General features: G+C 46.0%; 1 protein-coding gene across 1 annotated transcript; it reads right to left on the minus strand.

The window, feature by feature from the left end:
- Window positions 1-6,961: 6,961 nt before the first annotated feature.
- SP9 (Sp9 transcription factor) lies at window positions 6,962-8,714 on the minus strand. Its single transcript, XM_031957224.1, has one exon. The coding sequence runs from the start codon at window positions 8,684-8,686 to the stop codon at window positions 7,292-7,294; it is 1,395 nt and encodes a 464-aa protein (XP_031813084.1). The 5' UTR covers window positions 8,687-8,714; the 3' UTR covers window positions 6,962-7,291.
- Window positions 8,715-18,091: the final 9,377 nt, after the last annotated feature.

An 18,091-nucleotide genomic window follows, 5' to 3' on the forward strand; every position in this document is an offset into this window, starting at 1 on the left:
TGATTTCCTCACCCAAGTGCCTCAAGCAAAATGCAGAACACATTCCAAACTCAAATAAAAGTGAACTGGGAGAGCTGCTACCTATGAAAAAGATTTCACATCCTGGCTAGAAAGGTTTTAAGGTAAGAGTCACTGGTCTGCTCCTCTCACTTTACAGCATTTTCTTTAGGTAAACCTCTCTAGGTTTCTTCTGTTCCATCTCTCCCTCTTCCCCCAGCAACACTGAACAAACTCTAGAGTGCTATTGCATGACTGCAGCTACTACTGATAAGGTTCTTGATTAGAGCTCACGGCAGTCCGAATTTGTCTTTCTGAATTCCTCCCTCTTTGGCACAGCTTATGAAGAGGGCACAGAACCGAAAGCACACACCTGCACTCTGGCATATTCTGAGCTCCCTGACCCCAAATGTGCTTAGGAGCAAAGACAAGTGGTTAGAAGAGGAAGCTGATGGATTTATCATACAGCCTTTATCTTTTCTGCTTTCAAGGCCTTCATTGCTGACTCCACAGGTGAATCAGTCACTTTTTTTTTTTTTTTAACCTTCAGTTTCTGTTTCTCCCACCACCTTCCCCCCCCCCCCCCCCCCCCCCCCCCCCCCCTTATCCTGGGCAGCAATAATAAGCCCAAAAAATCTCTTGGAGACTTAATTAAACGTCAGTGAATCCGTAAGAAAGAAAGATAAGCAAGGAGTCTGAGGGAGGAGTGGAATCAATTGGTAGCTTTGTCTTTAAAAAAAAAAAAATGCCCGAGAAATATTCAAAATGAAGAAAGGAGCTTCAGCAAAGTGAAAAGAGTCCCTGAGAGTGGGTGACCCTGATAAGTCCTATCACATCAAGGACATTCCCAGATATCTTTCACCTAAAGTGAATATGTACACAACACAGACGTATCTGAAGATATTCGCCTTCTATGCATTTCTATAAACTCCCTAGTCTGTAAGGGATGGGGGGTAAATAACACTGAACGGTTAAAATTATGGAGAAGGGATAATAACTGATTACTAATTTGAAAGTAAATAAACAGGTGACTTTTTCAGATCAAATTCCTCCTTGGATCGTTACAATAAATATCTCTGAAGGAAGCTCTCTATTTATGTTGTCATTGATTAATTCTTCACTACCTCATTTGATTTCGATTTAGAACGATTTGATTCTAATTTAATTAGCATGTAATTTGGATGTACATAATTACTGTAATTATGACATTCAGGTAAGGCAGCTTTAGGCTGAAAGGCAATTTCAAATTTTCTAGCAACCTACTTTGTACTGGGAAATGGACAAGGACTTTGCGCCCTGGTACCCAAGTAGTAATTAGCACATCTTTGAAATAGGCAGTGCAGTGGGGTTTGTATTAAAACAGCAAATACAAATCCAGCCGAATTACCCACTGCAAAGGTGGCTAACGTGTTCCCCCGGAAACACGCTACATTTTACTCATTGCGAGTTCGTGGGAGATTTCGTTTCTTGGAGCTGACGCTCTGAGGCTACAGAGTCCTGCTCGCCGCTGAGCTGCCAACAGCTCCGCCGCAGGAGCGCACTTGGGGTGGGCATGTAGGTTGCTGCTTTTAAAATAAAAATAAAATAAGGCGGGTGGGGGAGGGGGCTGTCGGGAAAGAAAAGGGTACTGGAGGAGAGAACAATCCACACAGTGGAGAGAAAATTATCAAACCGCCCCCGACTGCTATCCGATTTTAGAATTTGATTTAAAAGGAAAAAGGTGGGGGCGAAAGGGGGTCTGTTTGCGCTGCAAGAGAGCTTTGATCCCCTGGGAAGATCTGTGGGCGATGGGCTTAGGGACTTCTTACATCCCCCTTCCTCTCCCTCTGTTCCTCCCTCCATTTTTCCATACACACACACACCCCAAAATTGCAGCCTCCCAATCATTCCCAGCAGTCTGGATCACCAGGCTCAAGCAGAGGAAGGGATTGTTGGTTTGCAGACCTCCAGGCGAAACTGTACTGGATAAGGGTGAAGAGGTGACCGGTGTAAAACAACTATCCCTTCCTCCCCTTTCCTGCCTCCTCTCTCCATACTATTTCTTCCGGGGACCGCTTAAATTTTTTAAGTCCAGGTGCTGGGGTTGGGGTTTTTCCCCTTGATGGTTTGATCAATTTGGTTTCCCATTTTGTCATGGAAACTTTTGGCCGGCTTCCCCCCACAAAGGACAGGTTTCCCAAGCCACCCAGAAATTTCTTCCAGCCCCAAGAACCTTGAGGGGAAAAAGGGACACTGACTGAAGGTCGCCCCTGTGGGTGGTCGGAATGCCGCAGTTCACGAAGCTTGCCAAATCGGGCCCAGCGTGCTGGAACCAAGAGTTCTAGGGCACCGAAGTCACATTTTTAAAGAATATTAAATGGCAGCAATTCCAAATCTGGGCTCAAGCTCGAGTTAATTTTTCGTTTTACTTAGATTTTCAGTGGGTACGTTTCAGGAACGATCCCATTTTCCGGACCCAAAGCAGTAACACAGTTCGTTCAAAGTAACTCTTCTTTATCATTCCTCCTCTCCTCTCCCTCAAGAATACCAAACCTCGGTTTCTCTGCCCCAGCTCTCACGCCTGGATACTAAATAAAGCCCATTCCCTTTCTTGCCTTGTTTCAATCCCGGACAAGGGGGAAGTGCTTCCCTTCCTCTCCTAGACCTCTAGATGGCACCAGAGAGCCACAATTACAAGCATCCTCTCAAAGGAATCAAGAACGACTGTCAAACATAAAAGCAAATCAGAGTTTTCAGTTTTTTTAATGTGTTAAGAATGTTATTCCTTAAGAAAATTTGTAGCTAAATTATTCTCACTTAAAATAAACACTTAGTATACCAATTACACAAATGGGCGGGATTTATGTAAGATTTACTTCATCTGCATTTTTGTAGTGGAAGAGAGCCTTGGTGAATACAGATAATAGATGCAAATAAGATTAGAGTTAAAATAAATAAAGTTTTCATCTGAATAGAAGAAAATCATTTTTACATGACTTTTAACGATTTAACGAAAAGTCCACACAGGCATTCAGGTGCACGAATCTGATCTCAAAATAGTAATTTTTTAAAGAAAATACCGTAATTCTCAATAATCTCATCCCCACCCTCACCCCCCACTCATCAGGTAGGAAGCCACCGAGGGGAAAAGAACAATGACAACGACAAAAAAAAAAAAAAAAAAAATAGAACTCCTAGTGGATCAGAAACTTAGACAGCGAGCTCTGGCGGGGCTGGAGAAGTCAACTCCGGAGCTGGGCCCTCGACCCCCGAAGCCTTGCTCCAAACCTGTTTGGATTGGGGCTGGGTGGTGGCAGGGATGAGCGAAAACTTAGCCGAGCTCCTGGGACTGAAGGTGAAACTCGCAAAACAGAGCATCTGAAATGACACCGAATAAAGCGAAATTAAATTTTCAAAACGTGGGGCCAATAGCGTCTTCTTCTAAACCGACCTCGCTGAACTAAAGTCCCCGAACCAAAAAGGACACCGCAATACTCTCAAGCTTTGTCCTAGGTCCCCTCTCACCCTGTGGGACGCCGAGGCCCATCCTCCCAAAGCAAACCAGGGGGAGAGCCCCGGATTCCGGCAGGTTCTCCACTCCTATGGAAATGCTGCTGTTTAATAACAGTTTCGAGAGGAAAATTAACGAGTTTTTGTATGGTCCTTTTTGTTTACTTTCTCCAAACATCTCCACACCTTCCTCCAAAACTTCTCATTCACACAACCATTTACCAATCACTTGGGTAAAAAATTTTCCAAACCCAAATCCGTTGACTCTTAAGGATTTATCTACTGTTTGTTGCCCACAATGTCTTGGGGGTTCGGAATTTGGGCTTTATTGGGAAAAGTGTTGACTTGGAGGGATGCCTTTTTCTTTGTTTTTTTCTTTTCTTTTTACGAAGAAGGAAGGGAATGTGTTACGCCGCCCCCACCCCCACCCCCTTCTCTCTTTTCTTTTCAGGTTATACGCTCGCTATTTTCCTCGCTGAAGGAACCGGCTCTGCGGCCCCTCAGCCGTTTCCCCATCTCTGTTTCTGGGGAGTCTACAGATGATGGACGTTTTTTGACCTGCAGGGGCAAAAGCAACGCAGAAAGGTCCTTGATCACTGAGCTGAGAAGTGTAGCCCTAGCCGGAGAGAAACTGGACCTGGATGGTCAGGTCCTTTGATCTGTTTTTATTATACATGGGAAACAAAGCTGACTTCTGCCCAACACCCGGGGAGTATCGCATTCCTCTGAAAACCCAACAACATTAACAACCAGCCAAGAGGGGAGATCCCAGCCCAGCAGCCCCGGCGACCTCGCTTGTTTATTTTACCATGGCGCGACAGTATCATCCTCGCCAAGCTCTACTCCCCTATCATACTCCCCCCTACCCCCCATTTCTCACGCCAATCTCCCAAATACCATTCATCTTTCACCAGTTTTTCCAGGTACCCACCCGCCTACTCTGGGTAGGAAGCCGGAGAGAAAACACGCAAGGGAAACTGATAACAGCTCGAGGTGGCAGAGAAAATAGCAAAAAGAGACAAGGAAAAATCCAAGAAAAGTAGTACGGTGGAGGAAAGCAGTGGGGAAAGGCAAGCAAGGAAGGCGTGGGGAGGGGAGAGGAGAGAGGCGGGGGCACAATGGTATCATGTTGCTAAATGACACCAAAGCTGTGCTGAATACCCCTAAAAAAAATGTTGCTGGCAGGATGGATCCCTTTCTGTCCTGCCTGCCTGGCGACCTACACTACTACTTATCATCCTTAAGAGTCTGATATTTGGCTGTCCTTTCCAAATGGTATTTTGAGAGAGGATGTTTTGTTTAAAATTAACAACGGATTATGGGAGATTTTTTTTTTTTTTTTTAAAGATTCAAAATCCTCATTCGAGTTCATATGACCGGCAGTAATAAAATAGAATTTCCGTGGGGCTGGCTTAGCTTGCGTTTGCTATTGTGTAGGGGGCACTTGGAAATATTTTTATTCTTTGAACACGGATTTTATTTTCTAAATTAACATTTTTTGAATTGAGAAATTATCTCATTTAACCATTTTCTTTTGCTTCTTTCCCCTTCTCTCTTTTAAACTGTGGCTGTTAAGTTGGTGGTCAGAAGACAAAGGGAGTGAAAATAATTTTCATTTCAATAATTGCCTTCTGGTCAATTTAACTGTGCCTTATTTTGAAAGAGACTGTCTAAATGAGATTCCTGTCCCAAATGTGTTCCCAGGCCTTATCCCAGCCTTTAATTATTCCTGAGTTTTTTTTCTTCAGAATAAGACGCTGCGCTGAGTAATCACAAAGAAGTCAGAGAGCATCCTTGAACCTTTTCAATAGCAGAGCCACTGATATTCAAATAACCTGCGAGGGCCATTTGACTGCATGGGGACATAAGCATTTCCAATTCACTATTTGCATAGATCAACTGTCTTTGAAAAGGGAAGGAGCAGTTGTCTTCCATAACATTAAAAAGCCTAGTTATCAAATCAAGTGCTTAGTTTGGGGGCTTTTAAAACGTTTACACTTTATCTCAGGTTGCCCTTTACCGTTTGACATGCAAATTTGGTGCAGTTAATTTAGACAATTAAAAAGATCTTCAAGGGAGCTTTGTCACGGAGAATATTCCGAGTTTTCCCCGTGGACCAGCTGAGATAAAGTTGGCCAGAACAAATGATGTCTAGGAGATTAATTAGATATTTGATAAGACATGAATCCCTAATAAGGGAATACAAGGCACAGGGGGCTGCTGTGTGCTCTAAGTCAAAATTAATAACATTTAACAAGATTTTCATTTAGGCATGAAATGTCTTTTCCGGAGTATGACTAGCGATTTATCCCCCTGAGATCACCTCGAAACCTACGCAGCCTTGGGAGGCTAAAGACATTTTTGTATTATTTTTTCCCCCACTCGCTTAAAAAAACAAACAAAAACCCCTCATAGTTTTACTATGATCTAGGAGTATTCCCTCTAAATGGATGCGTTTTCATATTTAAAAATGCAAACTTCCCTCTCTTTTATCAAGCCTCCAGGAATTTTAAAATATCACCTTTTAAAAGAGCTCACATTAAGAAGTGCAGCTAATATCTTTGAGAAACAAATTTAGCTGTTGAAATATAAACTATTTTGCCTTCTGAGACATTTCTAGGTACTATATTTTTTTAATGAGCCAAATATGACCTATATTGACTACAATTATCATTGATGAGTTTTTCTCTGGGAGAAGAAAAAAGAAAAGTCTGCCTATAGAAGGGTTATTTGAGGGGTGGGAGGGAGTAGAAACCGGGAAAAGGAAATGTATTGTTCAGAGTCCTTTAATAATAGCAAAAGGAAAATATTATGATGCCAATATTTTCTTCATACAGATAAACGCATTTAATTTCTTTAGATGACCTTAACTTACGTGTTTGTGAGTGAAATGATAACTCAACATTTTAAATATCTTTACATATATACTGACTTCCACAAAGTGCATCAGAAAATTAAAAAAAAAAAACTCCCTGAATTTCAGGAATTCACAAAAAAAACCTATTTGAATAAACATTTACAAGAAAATAAAAGAGAACACAATCTTTTGAACCCTATTTATACAGATGTTATGAAATACAGAGAAATTGTCTTTAGACTTCCAGTTTAATTTCTCACCTTGAGCCTTTTTTGATGCTTCCTTTTTTAAAAAGTCTCATTGTAAATAGATATCATCAAGCAGGACTTGGAGTATTTTATATATAATATAATCCACACAAAGGGTCTGTTTTTATAGGTCCCATTTGTTTTCAAACGTTCTGACAGTCTCTGCTGGGTGGTGGTGGTGGTGGTGGGATTTTTGAGATGGGGAAGAGGTGGGTTAAGGGGGGAAGTTGGGCTGAGTTAGAGGAGGGAGAGTTTGTCTATTGCTCTTCACTCAAGAAGTTTGTATAGCGGTGTGTGTGTGTGTGTGTGTGTGTGTGTGTGTGTGTGTGCGCGTGTGTATGTGTTTTTCTGTGTCTAAAAAAAAAAAAAAACCAAACAAACCAACCCAAAAAACAAAAACAAAAAACCTCTTTTGACTTTGTCGGGGATTGTTATCAGCGGTCCCTGGACCAAGCGTGGCGTTCAAGTCTCCGCCGCAGTCAAGAGGGGAGAGATTCGCCCGGAGCGGGGAGAGTCGCGCCTCGCGCTCCAAACTCGGGCTCCGGAGCTCCCCGCGGCTCCTTCTCCTCCAAAGGCGGGAGCAGAGGAGGGCTGGGGGAGAGGAGAGGGACCTCTCTCGCGCTCGCTCCTGCTCTCTGCATCTCTCGCTTGCTCCGCGTCTGTCTCTCTCGCTCGCTCGCTCGCCTCAGTCTCACCCCCTCTAAGAGTCGTTGGGCCCCGCAGCGGATTCCTTGCCTCCCGCCGAAGCGGCCGCCGCAGCCGCCGCCGCCGCCGCCGCCGCCGCCGCGGCCCGGGCCGCGCTCACCCCGGAGTCGTGCAGGATGAGGTCGGGGGACTCGGAGCGGGGCGTCTCCAGGTTGCTCGCGTCCGTGTCACTGTCGCTGCCCTTTTTGCCCCCGCCGCCCCCGTTGTGCGTTTTAATGTGTTTGCTCAGGTGGTCGCTGCGCATGAAGCGCTTGTTGCACACCGGGCAGGCGAAGCGCTTCTCGCCCGTGTGAGTCCGCAGGTGCCGTTGCAGCTCGTCCGAGCGCGTGAACCTCTTGCCGCAGAAGAGCCAGTTGCAGACGAAGGGCCGCTCGCCCGTGTGCCAGCGCAGGTGCGCCTTCAGGTGCGACGTCTTGCCGTACACCTTGCCGCAGCCGGGGATGTGGCAGCTGTGCAAGCCCTTGCGCCGCAGGCTCGCTCCGGCGGGCCCCAGCCGCTCCGCCTCCTGGCAGTTGGGGCAATCGCAGGTGGCCCGGCCCGAGTAGCGGCGGGCGGAGCGCGCCGAGCTCCCCCCGGCGGCGGCGGCCGCGGCGCCGCTGATCATGGCGCTGGCGGCGGCCGCCACGGCGGCGCTGGAGTCCGTGTAGGAGGGCAGCACGGGCTTGAAGCCCTCCTGGGTCAGCAGGTGCTGGCTGGTGGAGAGCAGGTGCGAGGCGGCGGCGGCCGAGGAGCCGAGGCCCGTGGAGCTGAAGGCCGAGTGCGTGAGGGAGCTGAAGTCGGGGTTGTAGGTGCCCAGCTGCGAGTGCAGCGAGGCCTGGGGGGCGCCCGAGTGCAGCGAGCTCTGCAGCCCCCCCGCCGGGTTCTGCACCTCCAGCCACGAGCCCGGGTTGGTGTGCACGTCCCACCACGAGGAGGCCGCCCCGTTGGCCACCTCGCCGGCCGCCAGCGTGGAGTGGAAGCCGGACTTGTACCAGGACTCGTAGGGGTGCGCCATGCCCACGCGCGGGTACAAGCTGTCCGCCGCCGACGTGTGCACCTTGGAGATGAAGGCCGACTGGCCCCCCGCCTCCTGGGGGGACACTCCGGCCGCCGCCGCCGCCGCCGCCGCCGAGTTGGAGAAGAGGCCCCCGTAGTCGCTGCTGAAGGCGGACGACGTGGGCGAAGTGGAAGCCAAGCAGAAGGCGCTGTTGGCGGCGCCCGAGCCGCCGGCCAGTCCGCCCGAGCCCCGGCTGCCCGTGGCCACCGCGAAGCCCGAGAGGCTGGAGCCGAGGTTACAGCTGGAAGTGGAGCGCTTCCAGGGGTGGAAGCCCCCCTTGGCGAAGGCGCTGGACTCCGGCAGCGTCGTCAGGGGGCTGGTGTTGCCGATCTTGTTGCAGGTCGCGGCCAGCATGGCCAGGGGGGTCGTTCCAAATCTTGGCTCTTCCTAGATGGGGTGGGGTAGGGGAGTGTAGAGCGGGATAGAGGGAGGAGAAGGGGAGGAGGAGAAGGTGGGGGAAGGGAGAGGGCGGGAGGAGGTGGGGGGAAAGACACAAAAGTGCACCCGTGAGCAGCCTCATCACCCCCGTACTAGACAGTCAAAGAGGGGGAGCGGCCCCCCCTTTTCACACCTCCTCCCACCCCCCTCCCATAACCCTCCACTTGGCTTCCGCACACCCCCTTTGCACACACACAGGGCAGCCAGCGCACCATGCTAGGGCCGAGTGAATCAGAACGAATGCTCTCTGAGATCCAAAAAGTTGCTCTTCTTTAGGAAGGTTAACAAATAAAAGATGCATCGTATATCCAGCGACACTCGCAGCAGCAACTCCTACCCAAAAACGGGACGCGGGTTTGCTTCACTTTTTAGACTCTCGTGTGCAGAACCAGACCCCTTTTTATAAAATCTACCCAAATCGTCTTTCGGGGACAGAGGAAGAAGGCAGTATATAGCAATAATAAATAGGAGGGATGGGAAACGGTATGATAAACAGCGGCACAGAGACCAAATCGAATGCTAATCCCTGAATTAGCTCTTTCCTCCCAAATTTTCCTAGGATTTTGATCTCTTTTTTAAAGTGTTTATTTTTCCCATTTACAAAAAAAACAAAAACAAACAAACAAAAACCAAAAAACAACCCGATTCTGAATGCAACAATAATCCGAGGAGGTGAAACGACATACGACGACGGATTCCAAAGTCACGGAGAGATTGGGCAAACCGGGATAAAAGCACAAACGTAAACACTTGTTTACGCGACTAAACAGACTTCAATACAAATAAAGCTCTTTCTGGAAATCCTTACAGAAGCATAATTGCAACATTGCCCGAAGTGGGGGAAGGGAACGAGGGGGAGGGGAGAATAAGGCACGAGAAAGAACGAAACCTCCCCCCCCCCCTTTTCTTTAAAACCAAATCAAAGGGAGCTTGCACACAAATTGTTTTATTGCAAAGGCGTTTCCAGAGCTCCCCAAACTTGAACGGAATCTGCTCTGAAAATGCAGCAAGAGTCTTTAAAGAACCAGAAACTGCTTTATAGCAGCAACAGTTTCTCAAGCGAAAACCTTCCCCGAGAAGCCATAACAAAAAAATAAAGCCACTTAAAATGTGCAGAACATATTCGCGCCTCGGACTTACCCCAAGTATAGACGTAGCCATAGCACGTCCCTTGGCTGAGTGCTGGGGCCGTATGGGGGGCTCTGCCAGTCGCGGCGGAGAGGAGGAGAGTTTCCTCAATTCCCTCCTTCTCTCCCCGCTTTACACCGCTTACACTAAGTATACTCCTGGCTCCTGTGGGCAAAACTCAGCCTAAGTGTGGGGAGCGCCTGCTTTGAAGTACCGCTGGCTAGGACTCTCACCCAATGAGGGCGCAGAGAGAGCAGACAGGAGCTGCCCCGTAGCCAATCAGACACTCCGAGGTGCCAGAACCAGGGCTCCGGGCGCGTGCCAGTCAAAGGCAGAAGGGGGGGTGGGGGACGCAGTGCTTTGGACTGAAGAAATTATACTGCAATTAAAATTTAAAAAACACACACAACAACAACCTAGGTTTAAATAACGCTAAGATGGTTCACAAAACAATAAAACCCAAGAAATGCAAAGTTACATGTGACTCTTCACTCATCACTTGTGGGGAAATGGGGGGGGGGGAGGGACGCAGGAGGGGAGGAGAGGAGGCACCAACCAGGGCAGAAGAAAAGAAGGAAAATAAGAAAATGTCAGTTCAATTTTCATTTCCTGACTTTTATCAATCTATATAATTTTATTATTTCACATCTCTCTCTCCCCTACCCTCTCACTTTATATGCCGTCTATATTGCTATATATGCATGTATTTATCAAATCACTTGTTATTACTCCTATATCTAATTCTGTACTCTCAGTTATCTTGGAAGGAGATGCACTAGATAGCGAAGCAGAACAGAAAAGACAGAATCTTATAAGAGTCTTCAGTCCTCTCCACAGACGTCCAATGAAAATATCCTATATCCTAACTCAAGGGGGACCCTCAGCATTATTTACTCAAAAGCTTAAAATGTCTCCCTAATTGACACTTTAGTCTATCAGGTCGTTATCTTAGTTCCTAAAAATACCACCCTCTGAAAAAGCTACACCAAGTCTTTGGGAAAGTTTCAGCACTTTATATACCAAACAGTTATCAAATTTGATCAGACAGTAGGAGGTACTGATTATTCTCCAGGTTTCATTTTGGAGAGATGGGAGAGAAGGAGATATGAAAAAGTATCTCTAAAGATACTTTGTCTTCAATTATTTCTATTGGTGAAAACGACTTCCAAAACCTATGTGGAAAATGTTTTCTTCTCCCTCCTCCTCCCCTCCTATTCTCCATTTTGTCTGGAGTAAAGTTTGTGTTGTTTACTTGTTTGGATGTTTCAGCGGGTTAGGATTTCCGTGTTTGAGTGCAGGCTGGCGTCTGGTTTTCTTGCCACAACTCTCCATCCCAACATTTGAAGCCTTCTAAGTGATGGCGGAGAGGCTGCTTGCTCTCATCTCACACCGCAGCAGCGTAAGGGCGCCGCTGCTAGCCTCCTCTTCCCCGACCCTTGGCTGTGGCCTGTCTGCACTTTGTACCCTGCTCTCCCCGGCCAACCTCAGACACTTTACCTGCTCTATCCGTTTACTGAAAGAGATAAAAGTTCAAGTTGTGGGTTCTAGGGGCATTGCAAACTAGTTTCTGTTCTTTGTAATTTTCAGAAGCTTCTCATGTCCCCACATTACTGTCACCCCAATAGTGGGCGGGTGGATAGATTTGAACATTCAGGAATTGGAGTTGGATGTAGTTGCTTTTTGGGGGACATTTACAAATGCTGATATCATTATGTTTCATCCTTTTGGTGTCGCTCCTTTTCTTGTTCTTCAGGGCAGCAGCTGCCCACGATTTTTGAACCAGATATGTGAGTACATGCATTCAAATCAGACAGGAAACTAGTTTAAATTTCATTCTTTCTCTCCCAACTCTTCAATCTAAGTCACCTTCAAATTTCCAACCACCAAACCCCAAACCTTTGGTACAAAAAAATGTAAGGGGGGGGGGGTAGAGAACAGGAAGGAAGAGACAGAGAGGGAGAAAATTGGTGCCCCCAGTGTTCTTTTGCTGTTGCTGAATCCCTTTAGTTATAAGTGCGAGCATCATATTATGCTTTGCCTTGAGATTAATCCAATCTTTTAGCCAGTGGGCAAGAATATCCCTGAAGGTCTCTTAATATTCAATAAACTACTTTGCCAAGGAGTGTTTTTTAAGGGTAAGAAAGGATAAAAGAAAATCATATTCAATTTCAAAACGCCCTCCTAAATGGGGAGGGGAAAGAAAGAGACAGAGAGACAGAGACAGAAAGACACAGAGACAGAGAACGAGAGAAAGAGAGACAGAGCGAGGGGGGAGGGAAAGGGAAAGAAGGGAAGAAGAGAAAGGGAGAGGGAGAGAAAGGGAAGGAAGGAGGGAGGTAGAGAGGAAGGGAAGGAAGGAGGGAGAGAGGAAGGGAAGGAGAGAGAGAGAGAGAGAGAGAGAGAGAGAGAGAGAGAGAGAGAGAGAGAGAGAGAGAGAGAGAGAAAGAGCGCTAGCTTTGACAGTAGCCTGCTTACCCAAGGGAGCTGTGGTGATAATCGGGTTGAGGCGTTTGAAGAGCTCCCTCGGGGGTGGGGGTGGAGGGAGCCCAGAAGCCTGGACAAGTCAGAGAGCCCGGCAGGGGCACCGGGGAGTCATTCCCCAACAGGTGACTCTTTCCCATAGAGGGAGGACTGGCACTTCTGTTTATTTAGAGGCTCCGCGTTGATTTACTAATAGAGGTGATTGTTAAGTGGCAGCGAGGCGTTTCAGACCCACCCCGGAGCAGCCCAGGGAGGAGAAATGGCGAAGGTTCCCCCCCCCCATCCACCCACTACCCCCCTCCTCTCTCCTTAAGGAAACCTGACAAAGTAATAAATATGACGATCCAAAAAGGCACTTAGAGCCGGTGACATTTTAAAGTCAACCATTTAAAACAGTTCACGCCAGCACCTCATACTCTTGGCTCTCTCGTTCCTTTCCTTCCCTTTTCTCCTCCCCCTCCCCCCTTTCCCGTTTCATGTTTTCAAACGTATTTCCAGCTGTCAGCATCTATCTATACGGGCACATAGTTATTTCTAGAGATACCCACGTCCTGATCACAATAAAAGTTAGAAATCTCCTAACCGAAAAAAGACAGCTCTCCATGTTCCATATACTGGTACCATTTAAGCGGAGTGGGAGTGTGGGGGGCTTAGTAGGAAATCTTTAGGGGGAGGTCCAGCTTTTTTTTTTCCCCCTTTCCTCTGACAGATTTTTTCATACTCTAAAAATCTAGTTTTTAAACAAAGATCAATGTGTTATGCTAAAGTGTTGAGCTGACTGTTAAAACATTTGGGGAAATAATGACAATGTAACAAAGGCCTGGTTTGGAGTGAATCATCACCCTTTTAAAAGTTAAAGCAATTTTCAGGAGAATAGCTTTCAGCAAACGCTTTACATTATTCAAAACGGCCAAATAATGCTCTATTATAGCGCCTGAATGCTGCCAGTCAGCCCATAAGTGCAATTTGTGCAAAGGCTCGGTGCCTTATCTCCACTTCTTTATAAAGAGGTGAATATAAAACAATTTCTTCCAAACCCAGACAGAGAGCACGAAAATTGCTTCCCTTTCTGCAATCAGGGCAATTTAACTGGAGTGCAATTAGCACTATTAAATGTCGATTCTGCATAAACAAATCTGACTAAGAAGCGAAAGTGGGGTGAGAACCTCATATACACTGAAACTGATTTTTTAAAATTATGTATCCGGGTCCTTTACAATTGATCCGTGACGTTTTCTCCTTGGAATATATTTACATTGTAAATACACTATCGTGAAATATACTTTTTTTTTTATTTGTTAAAAAGAAACACCCAACAACTCAATAAGAATCCTAATAAAGGAGAATGGGGTAATTAAAGGGAGCAGTTCACTTCCTTTGAACAAAAATTGTTTCCCCCATCTCTTGCCTTTTCCATTGAGCTTTGATCTGAGCCAGTGCTAAAGTTGCTGTGTTTAGAAGGAAAGGCTGAGGAACAATTCCTTCATTAGAGCTGATTGGAAGGATCCGGGGTTCGTGCGCCACGGATGAAATGATTCTCCCTTGCGTTCTAGGAAGCAAGGTTCTGAGAGAGAAGCGCCAAATAGATTCTAAATAAATCGATATAATAGCTGGTTAAATGTAAGGTGGCAGCACAATTTCCTAGAAACCTCAGAAAGGCGCAGACTTTACCCACGGATGTTACAGGGATGTGATGGGATGAGATAGAATGGGACAGAATTGGGTGGGGATGGGGGAGAGTAAGAGGATCAAGGAAGGAAGGAGGGAGGAGGGAGGTACAGACCTTTTCCAGTTCAGCTGCAGTCAGATCTTCTGCCACATGGAATGGGTGTGCGGGGGAGACCTGCAAAAAGCACCTTTCTGACAACTCATCGCACCCTGCCATATTTTTTTTTAAGCTACCGTGGCTCCCTTTCTCAGTCCTTCTCCCAGTTTTGCTTTTCATTTACATTCCCTATGCTCCAACAATGATTTTCGGGTATCAAGATGTAGGAGTTGGGGAGATAAATGAAATAACTTTAATTAAGAAAGGACTTTCCTTCTATATTTATCAAAGACCGGTTGTGAAAAAGGGAGCAAGGAGACGTTAAAATACAGACCTTGGTGCCTGTTGAGTCCAGAGAATTCTCCTCTTCTCCCAACTCCTCCCCCCTCCCCAGTAGAATGTTTCATTTGCGGGCAAAGATGTAGTCACGCTTTTGATTAAAAGAGACTCTTTATAGTTAATAATAATACTAGTACTAATAAAAAGAGAGGGGGGGAGTTAGCACTGCGATCAAATGAATCAAAGAAATTAATTGAAAAAATTATGGAACTCTCCCACAATTTCCAAGGGGCTTTTAGTTCATATTTGTTACATAACGTCCTCTTGCTGCCCCCACCGCTGCTAATGAAAGGAACGGGGAGGATCAATTGACGAATGGAATTTAATCTTTCCTCGGTCTTGAAGGTGCCACCACTATTTAGAAGTAACAGGGAGATGCAGGTTTCCCTACATCTGTGAAGAGGAAGGAGGAGGCTGCTAAAGGAATTGAAAAGCCTTAGTCTATTAAGTGCTTTCCAAAGGTTTGCCTACATAACTAATTTTCCACCTCGAAATGTATTTGGACTATCCGTATGATTTAAGCCTTCCTGGTTCTGTTGATCTGAGCCAAAAACACACGAACAATTAAGGGAAAGACTCTGGTGTGTCAAAGGAAGGAAGGTGACTGTAGACTGTATGATGATTTTAATTACTGCAATTATTGGAAGATTATTCAACAAGCATCATAGATTTGTTTACTGCATTAGGAGGAAACTATGGGGAGCGTTTTGCTGAGAATTTTACCCTCTTTTATCACATTCTCCACTAACACGTTCTAGTAAGGTATAAAGGAGTCATGACAGGTATAGACCGAAGCAGGCTTGAAACTCAAATCAATGGGAGAATTCATCTTCAGGCCCCCTCTACTAAAGTGGATACATTTTCAAGTAGGGAGTTGCATAATTAAACTCCACTGGAACTATCTTTAGAGAGACTGAAGCTTCCTTTTCATAGAAATCGTGCGAGATTGTGAAAGAAAGCTCTGATGACTTTAGCAATTAGCGAGCATTTCCAAGCGAGAGCCCCTGCTTGTTAGTTTTCCGCTTTCTTCACGTGTAAGCTAACATCCCGAAGGCATCATACATGGAGGCTTTCGTAACTTCTCTCCTTCCCCCCTCCCTCTTCCTCTGGGTCCTTGGAAGAGCCATGGAAGTTAATCGTGAAAGGAAGTATATGTTGGCCCCTACTCCAAACCTAAGGGAAAAAAGACAGACTTTTTTTTTTTCTCTTAACCTTTGATTTTTCCCCCTGCGCGTTATTCCCGAGACTGCCCTGCCTTTTTTTTTTTTTTTTTTTTAAATAATCAAAACCCTTGGCAAGATTTGATTAAGGAAATTCGAACTTGATACAAATATAGACATGAATCTATATGGTAACAAGGTGATTGACATGGCCAAGTGCTTTTCGGTCCACAATGACCAATAAATCTTAGCACAGGTTTTGCTCATTAATGAATTACTGATTTGGAAGAGAGAGGGGAAAAATACTGCGAATCTCCCCACCGCAAGCTACCCCACTAGTCACCTCCCTCCTGTCTCCTCCCCTCCCCCCTTCCCGAACGGGTGTGAGGACTGGCAAGGGAAAAGAGAAGGGGTGCCTCTCATTGTGCTCCTTATAATTATTGGATCTCGAGCTTAAGGTGAATTTCTGCTCAGATCATGAACCATTTCACGTTCAAATGCAAGCTTGCAGTACTTTGCTAGTGGCAATTAGGAGCCTATTACAAGCCATTAGATTGATCAATGTACCTTAAACAATGTGAATGATTTATGCGGCCAAGAAGAAAAAAAAAAGAAGGGGGAATAAGGAGGGGGGGCAGAATAGGGGGGAGGAGTAAGAGACCTCCAAACCCTTTACATCCACTGAACTACTCCGGAGGCCAACCTGGCCTGGAGACTATTCATTTTTCTTGAACAACAAAAGCGATTTATTTAGAAAACTTAACACGCCAAAACCGACAGGCTTCGGTTGTGTAGTAGGTGTGGGAGATCCCAAGCCTTTTTGCCTTTTTCCTTCTCACTTTCCTTGCTAATAGTTCCCTTCCCCCTGAGAGTAGTATTTAGAAAGACCAAGACCAAAGGGAGAGACTGAGGAACAAGGAAAGCCAAATATTTTCAACACACCTTATACCTGAAGAGAGGAAACAAAGAGTCCCGAGGATTTTGGAGTCCTAAAGCTGTCCTACACCCCAGCCCACACACCCCCATCTGTACTGCATCTGAAAAAGAAGATGGGGAGGGGGGTGAGTGTGGGGAGCTGGTGCTGGGACTTGCATATTTGTTTAACGAAGTGCTAGGGAAGCTTTGCTGCCTTTTAATTACCACAGGAATACAAAAACCATTAATCCTTGAAGTTTCAGACAGGGCTTGGGGAGCTGCGACCCAGCTCCCGACGTGGCAGATGACTTGGGGGATGGGAAGGGAGGGGAATCCGACCCACATAACTTCTCGCTATGGCTAAGTATTTCAGCTAATCTATATAGCGAAAGAGAAATTACAACAGAACTGAAGCGATCAAAGGAAGCCAAATTCATACCCCCCTCCTCCCCTTCACCCCCATCGCCTCCTCCCACCCTGAGGCCGTGAATCTGTTTGCAGTTGTCTCCTCTTCAATAGACACACATTGATCTTCTCACGACAAGGAAATTCCTTCCAGTTTTTCAAGAGCCTGCAAGGAGAGGACAGACACACTTCACACTTGCCAGAGAAATAGAGAATTCCCATTGGTTCTTCCCATTCTCTCTCTCCTCTTTCTCCCCCCTTCTGAAAGGAAAAGGGGTGGAGGGATTGGAGGTGTGGGGGTGGGGAGGGATTGAAGACTATTCTCAGCTCAACCCCAGACATATTCTTCCCTTTTATTCTTTTTTCCACATTCCCCCTCCAATTCCTCTTCCTTGTCTTTTTTTTCTTTTCTGCCTCTGTCTTCTTCTGCTTCCCTTTTTCTCTTTCCATCACCTCTTCCATCACCTTTCTCTTTCTTCTCTTTCTTCCTCCTGCCTTTGGTTTCCTCCTTTCTCCCTCTTCTTTCTCCTCTTTTTTCATCCGGACTTGAAGCTATCTAACCTTGGCTCTTGCCACCCTTCCTTCTTTCTTTTTCCTTCCTTCATTTAAGTGCCGGAGCATGCGCTCTGTGGTCCCCAGTGGCCCAACCGGCGGGAAAGGGCTTCGTCTTGGCTTGTTACTCACAAGACTAATCCTTTTGTTTGTGTCCAAATTTAGAGTAGAAAGCATTCTGTACTGAAAATCACTGGAAGGGCAAAGAGGAAAAAAAATAATCTACGATACTTATCTTTACAGCCTTGCTGACACTGCCCAGTTCTGGTCCCGTCCTCCCCAGCCTCCCTGCCTCTTCCCTGTAGAGACAACTCAAACTTCCTTGCCTAGAATGAATGAATCCCCTTAACTTCTCATGTCTGCCTGCTGAAATTCTTCCCTACATTCAAGTCTCAATTTAGATGTAACTTCCCCTAAGAACTTTTTCTTATCTTTCTCTCATATAAAACTGATCTTTCATGCCTTAAATTTCTCACATAATACTCTACACACTTTATTACATTTTCACTTGTATTATAGTTATTGTTTACAAGTCACCTCCAGCATCAATTATATTTTACAGCTCCTTGAGGGGAT

This window comes from Sarcophilus harrisii, chromosome 3, assembly GCF_902635505.1.
Source record: "Sarcophilus harrisii chromosome 3, mSarHar1.11, whole genome shotgun sequence".
Lineage (NCBI taxonomy): Eukaryota > Metazoa > Chordata > Mammalia > Dasyuromorphia > Dasyuridae > Sarcophilus > Sarcophilus harrisii.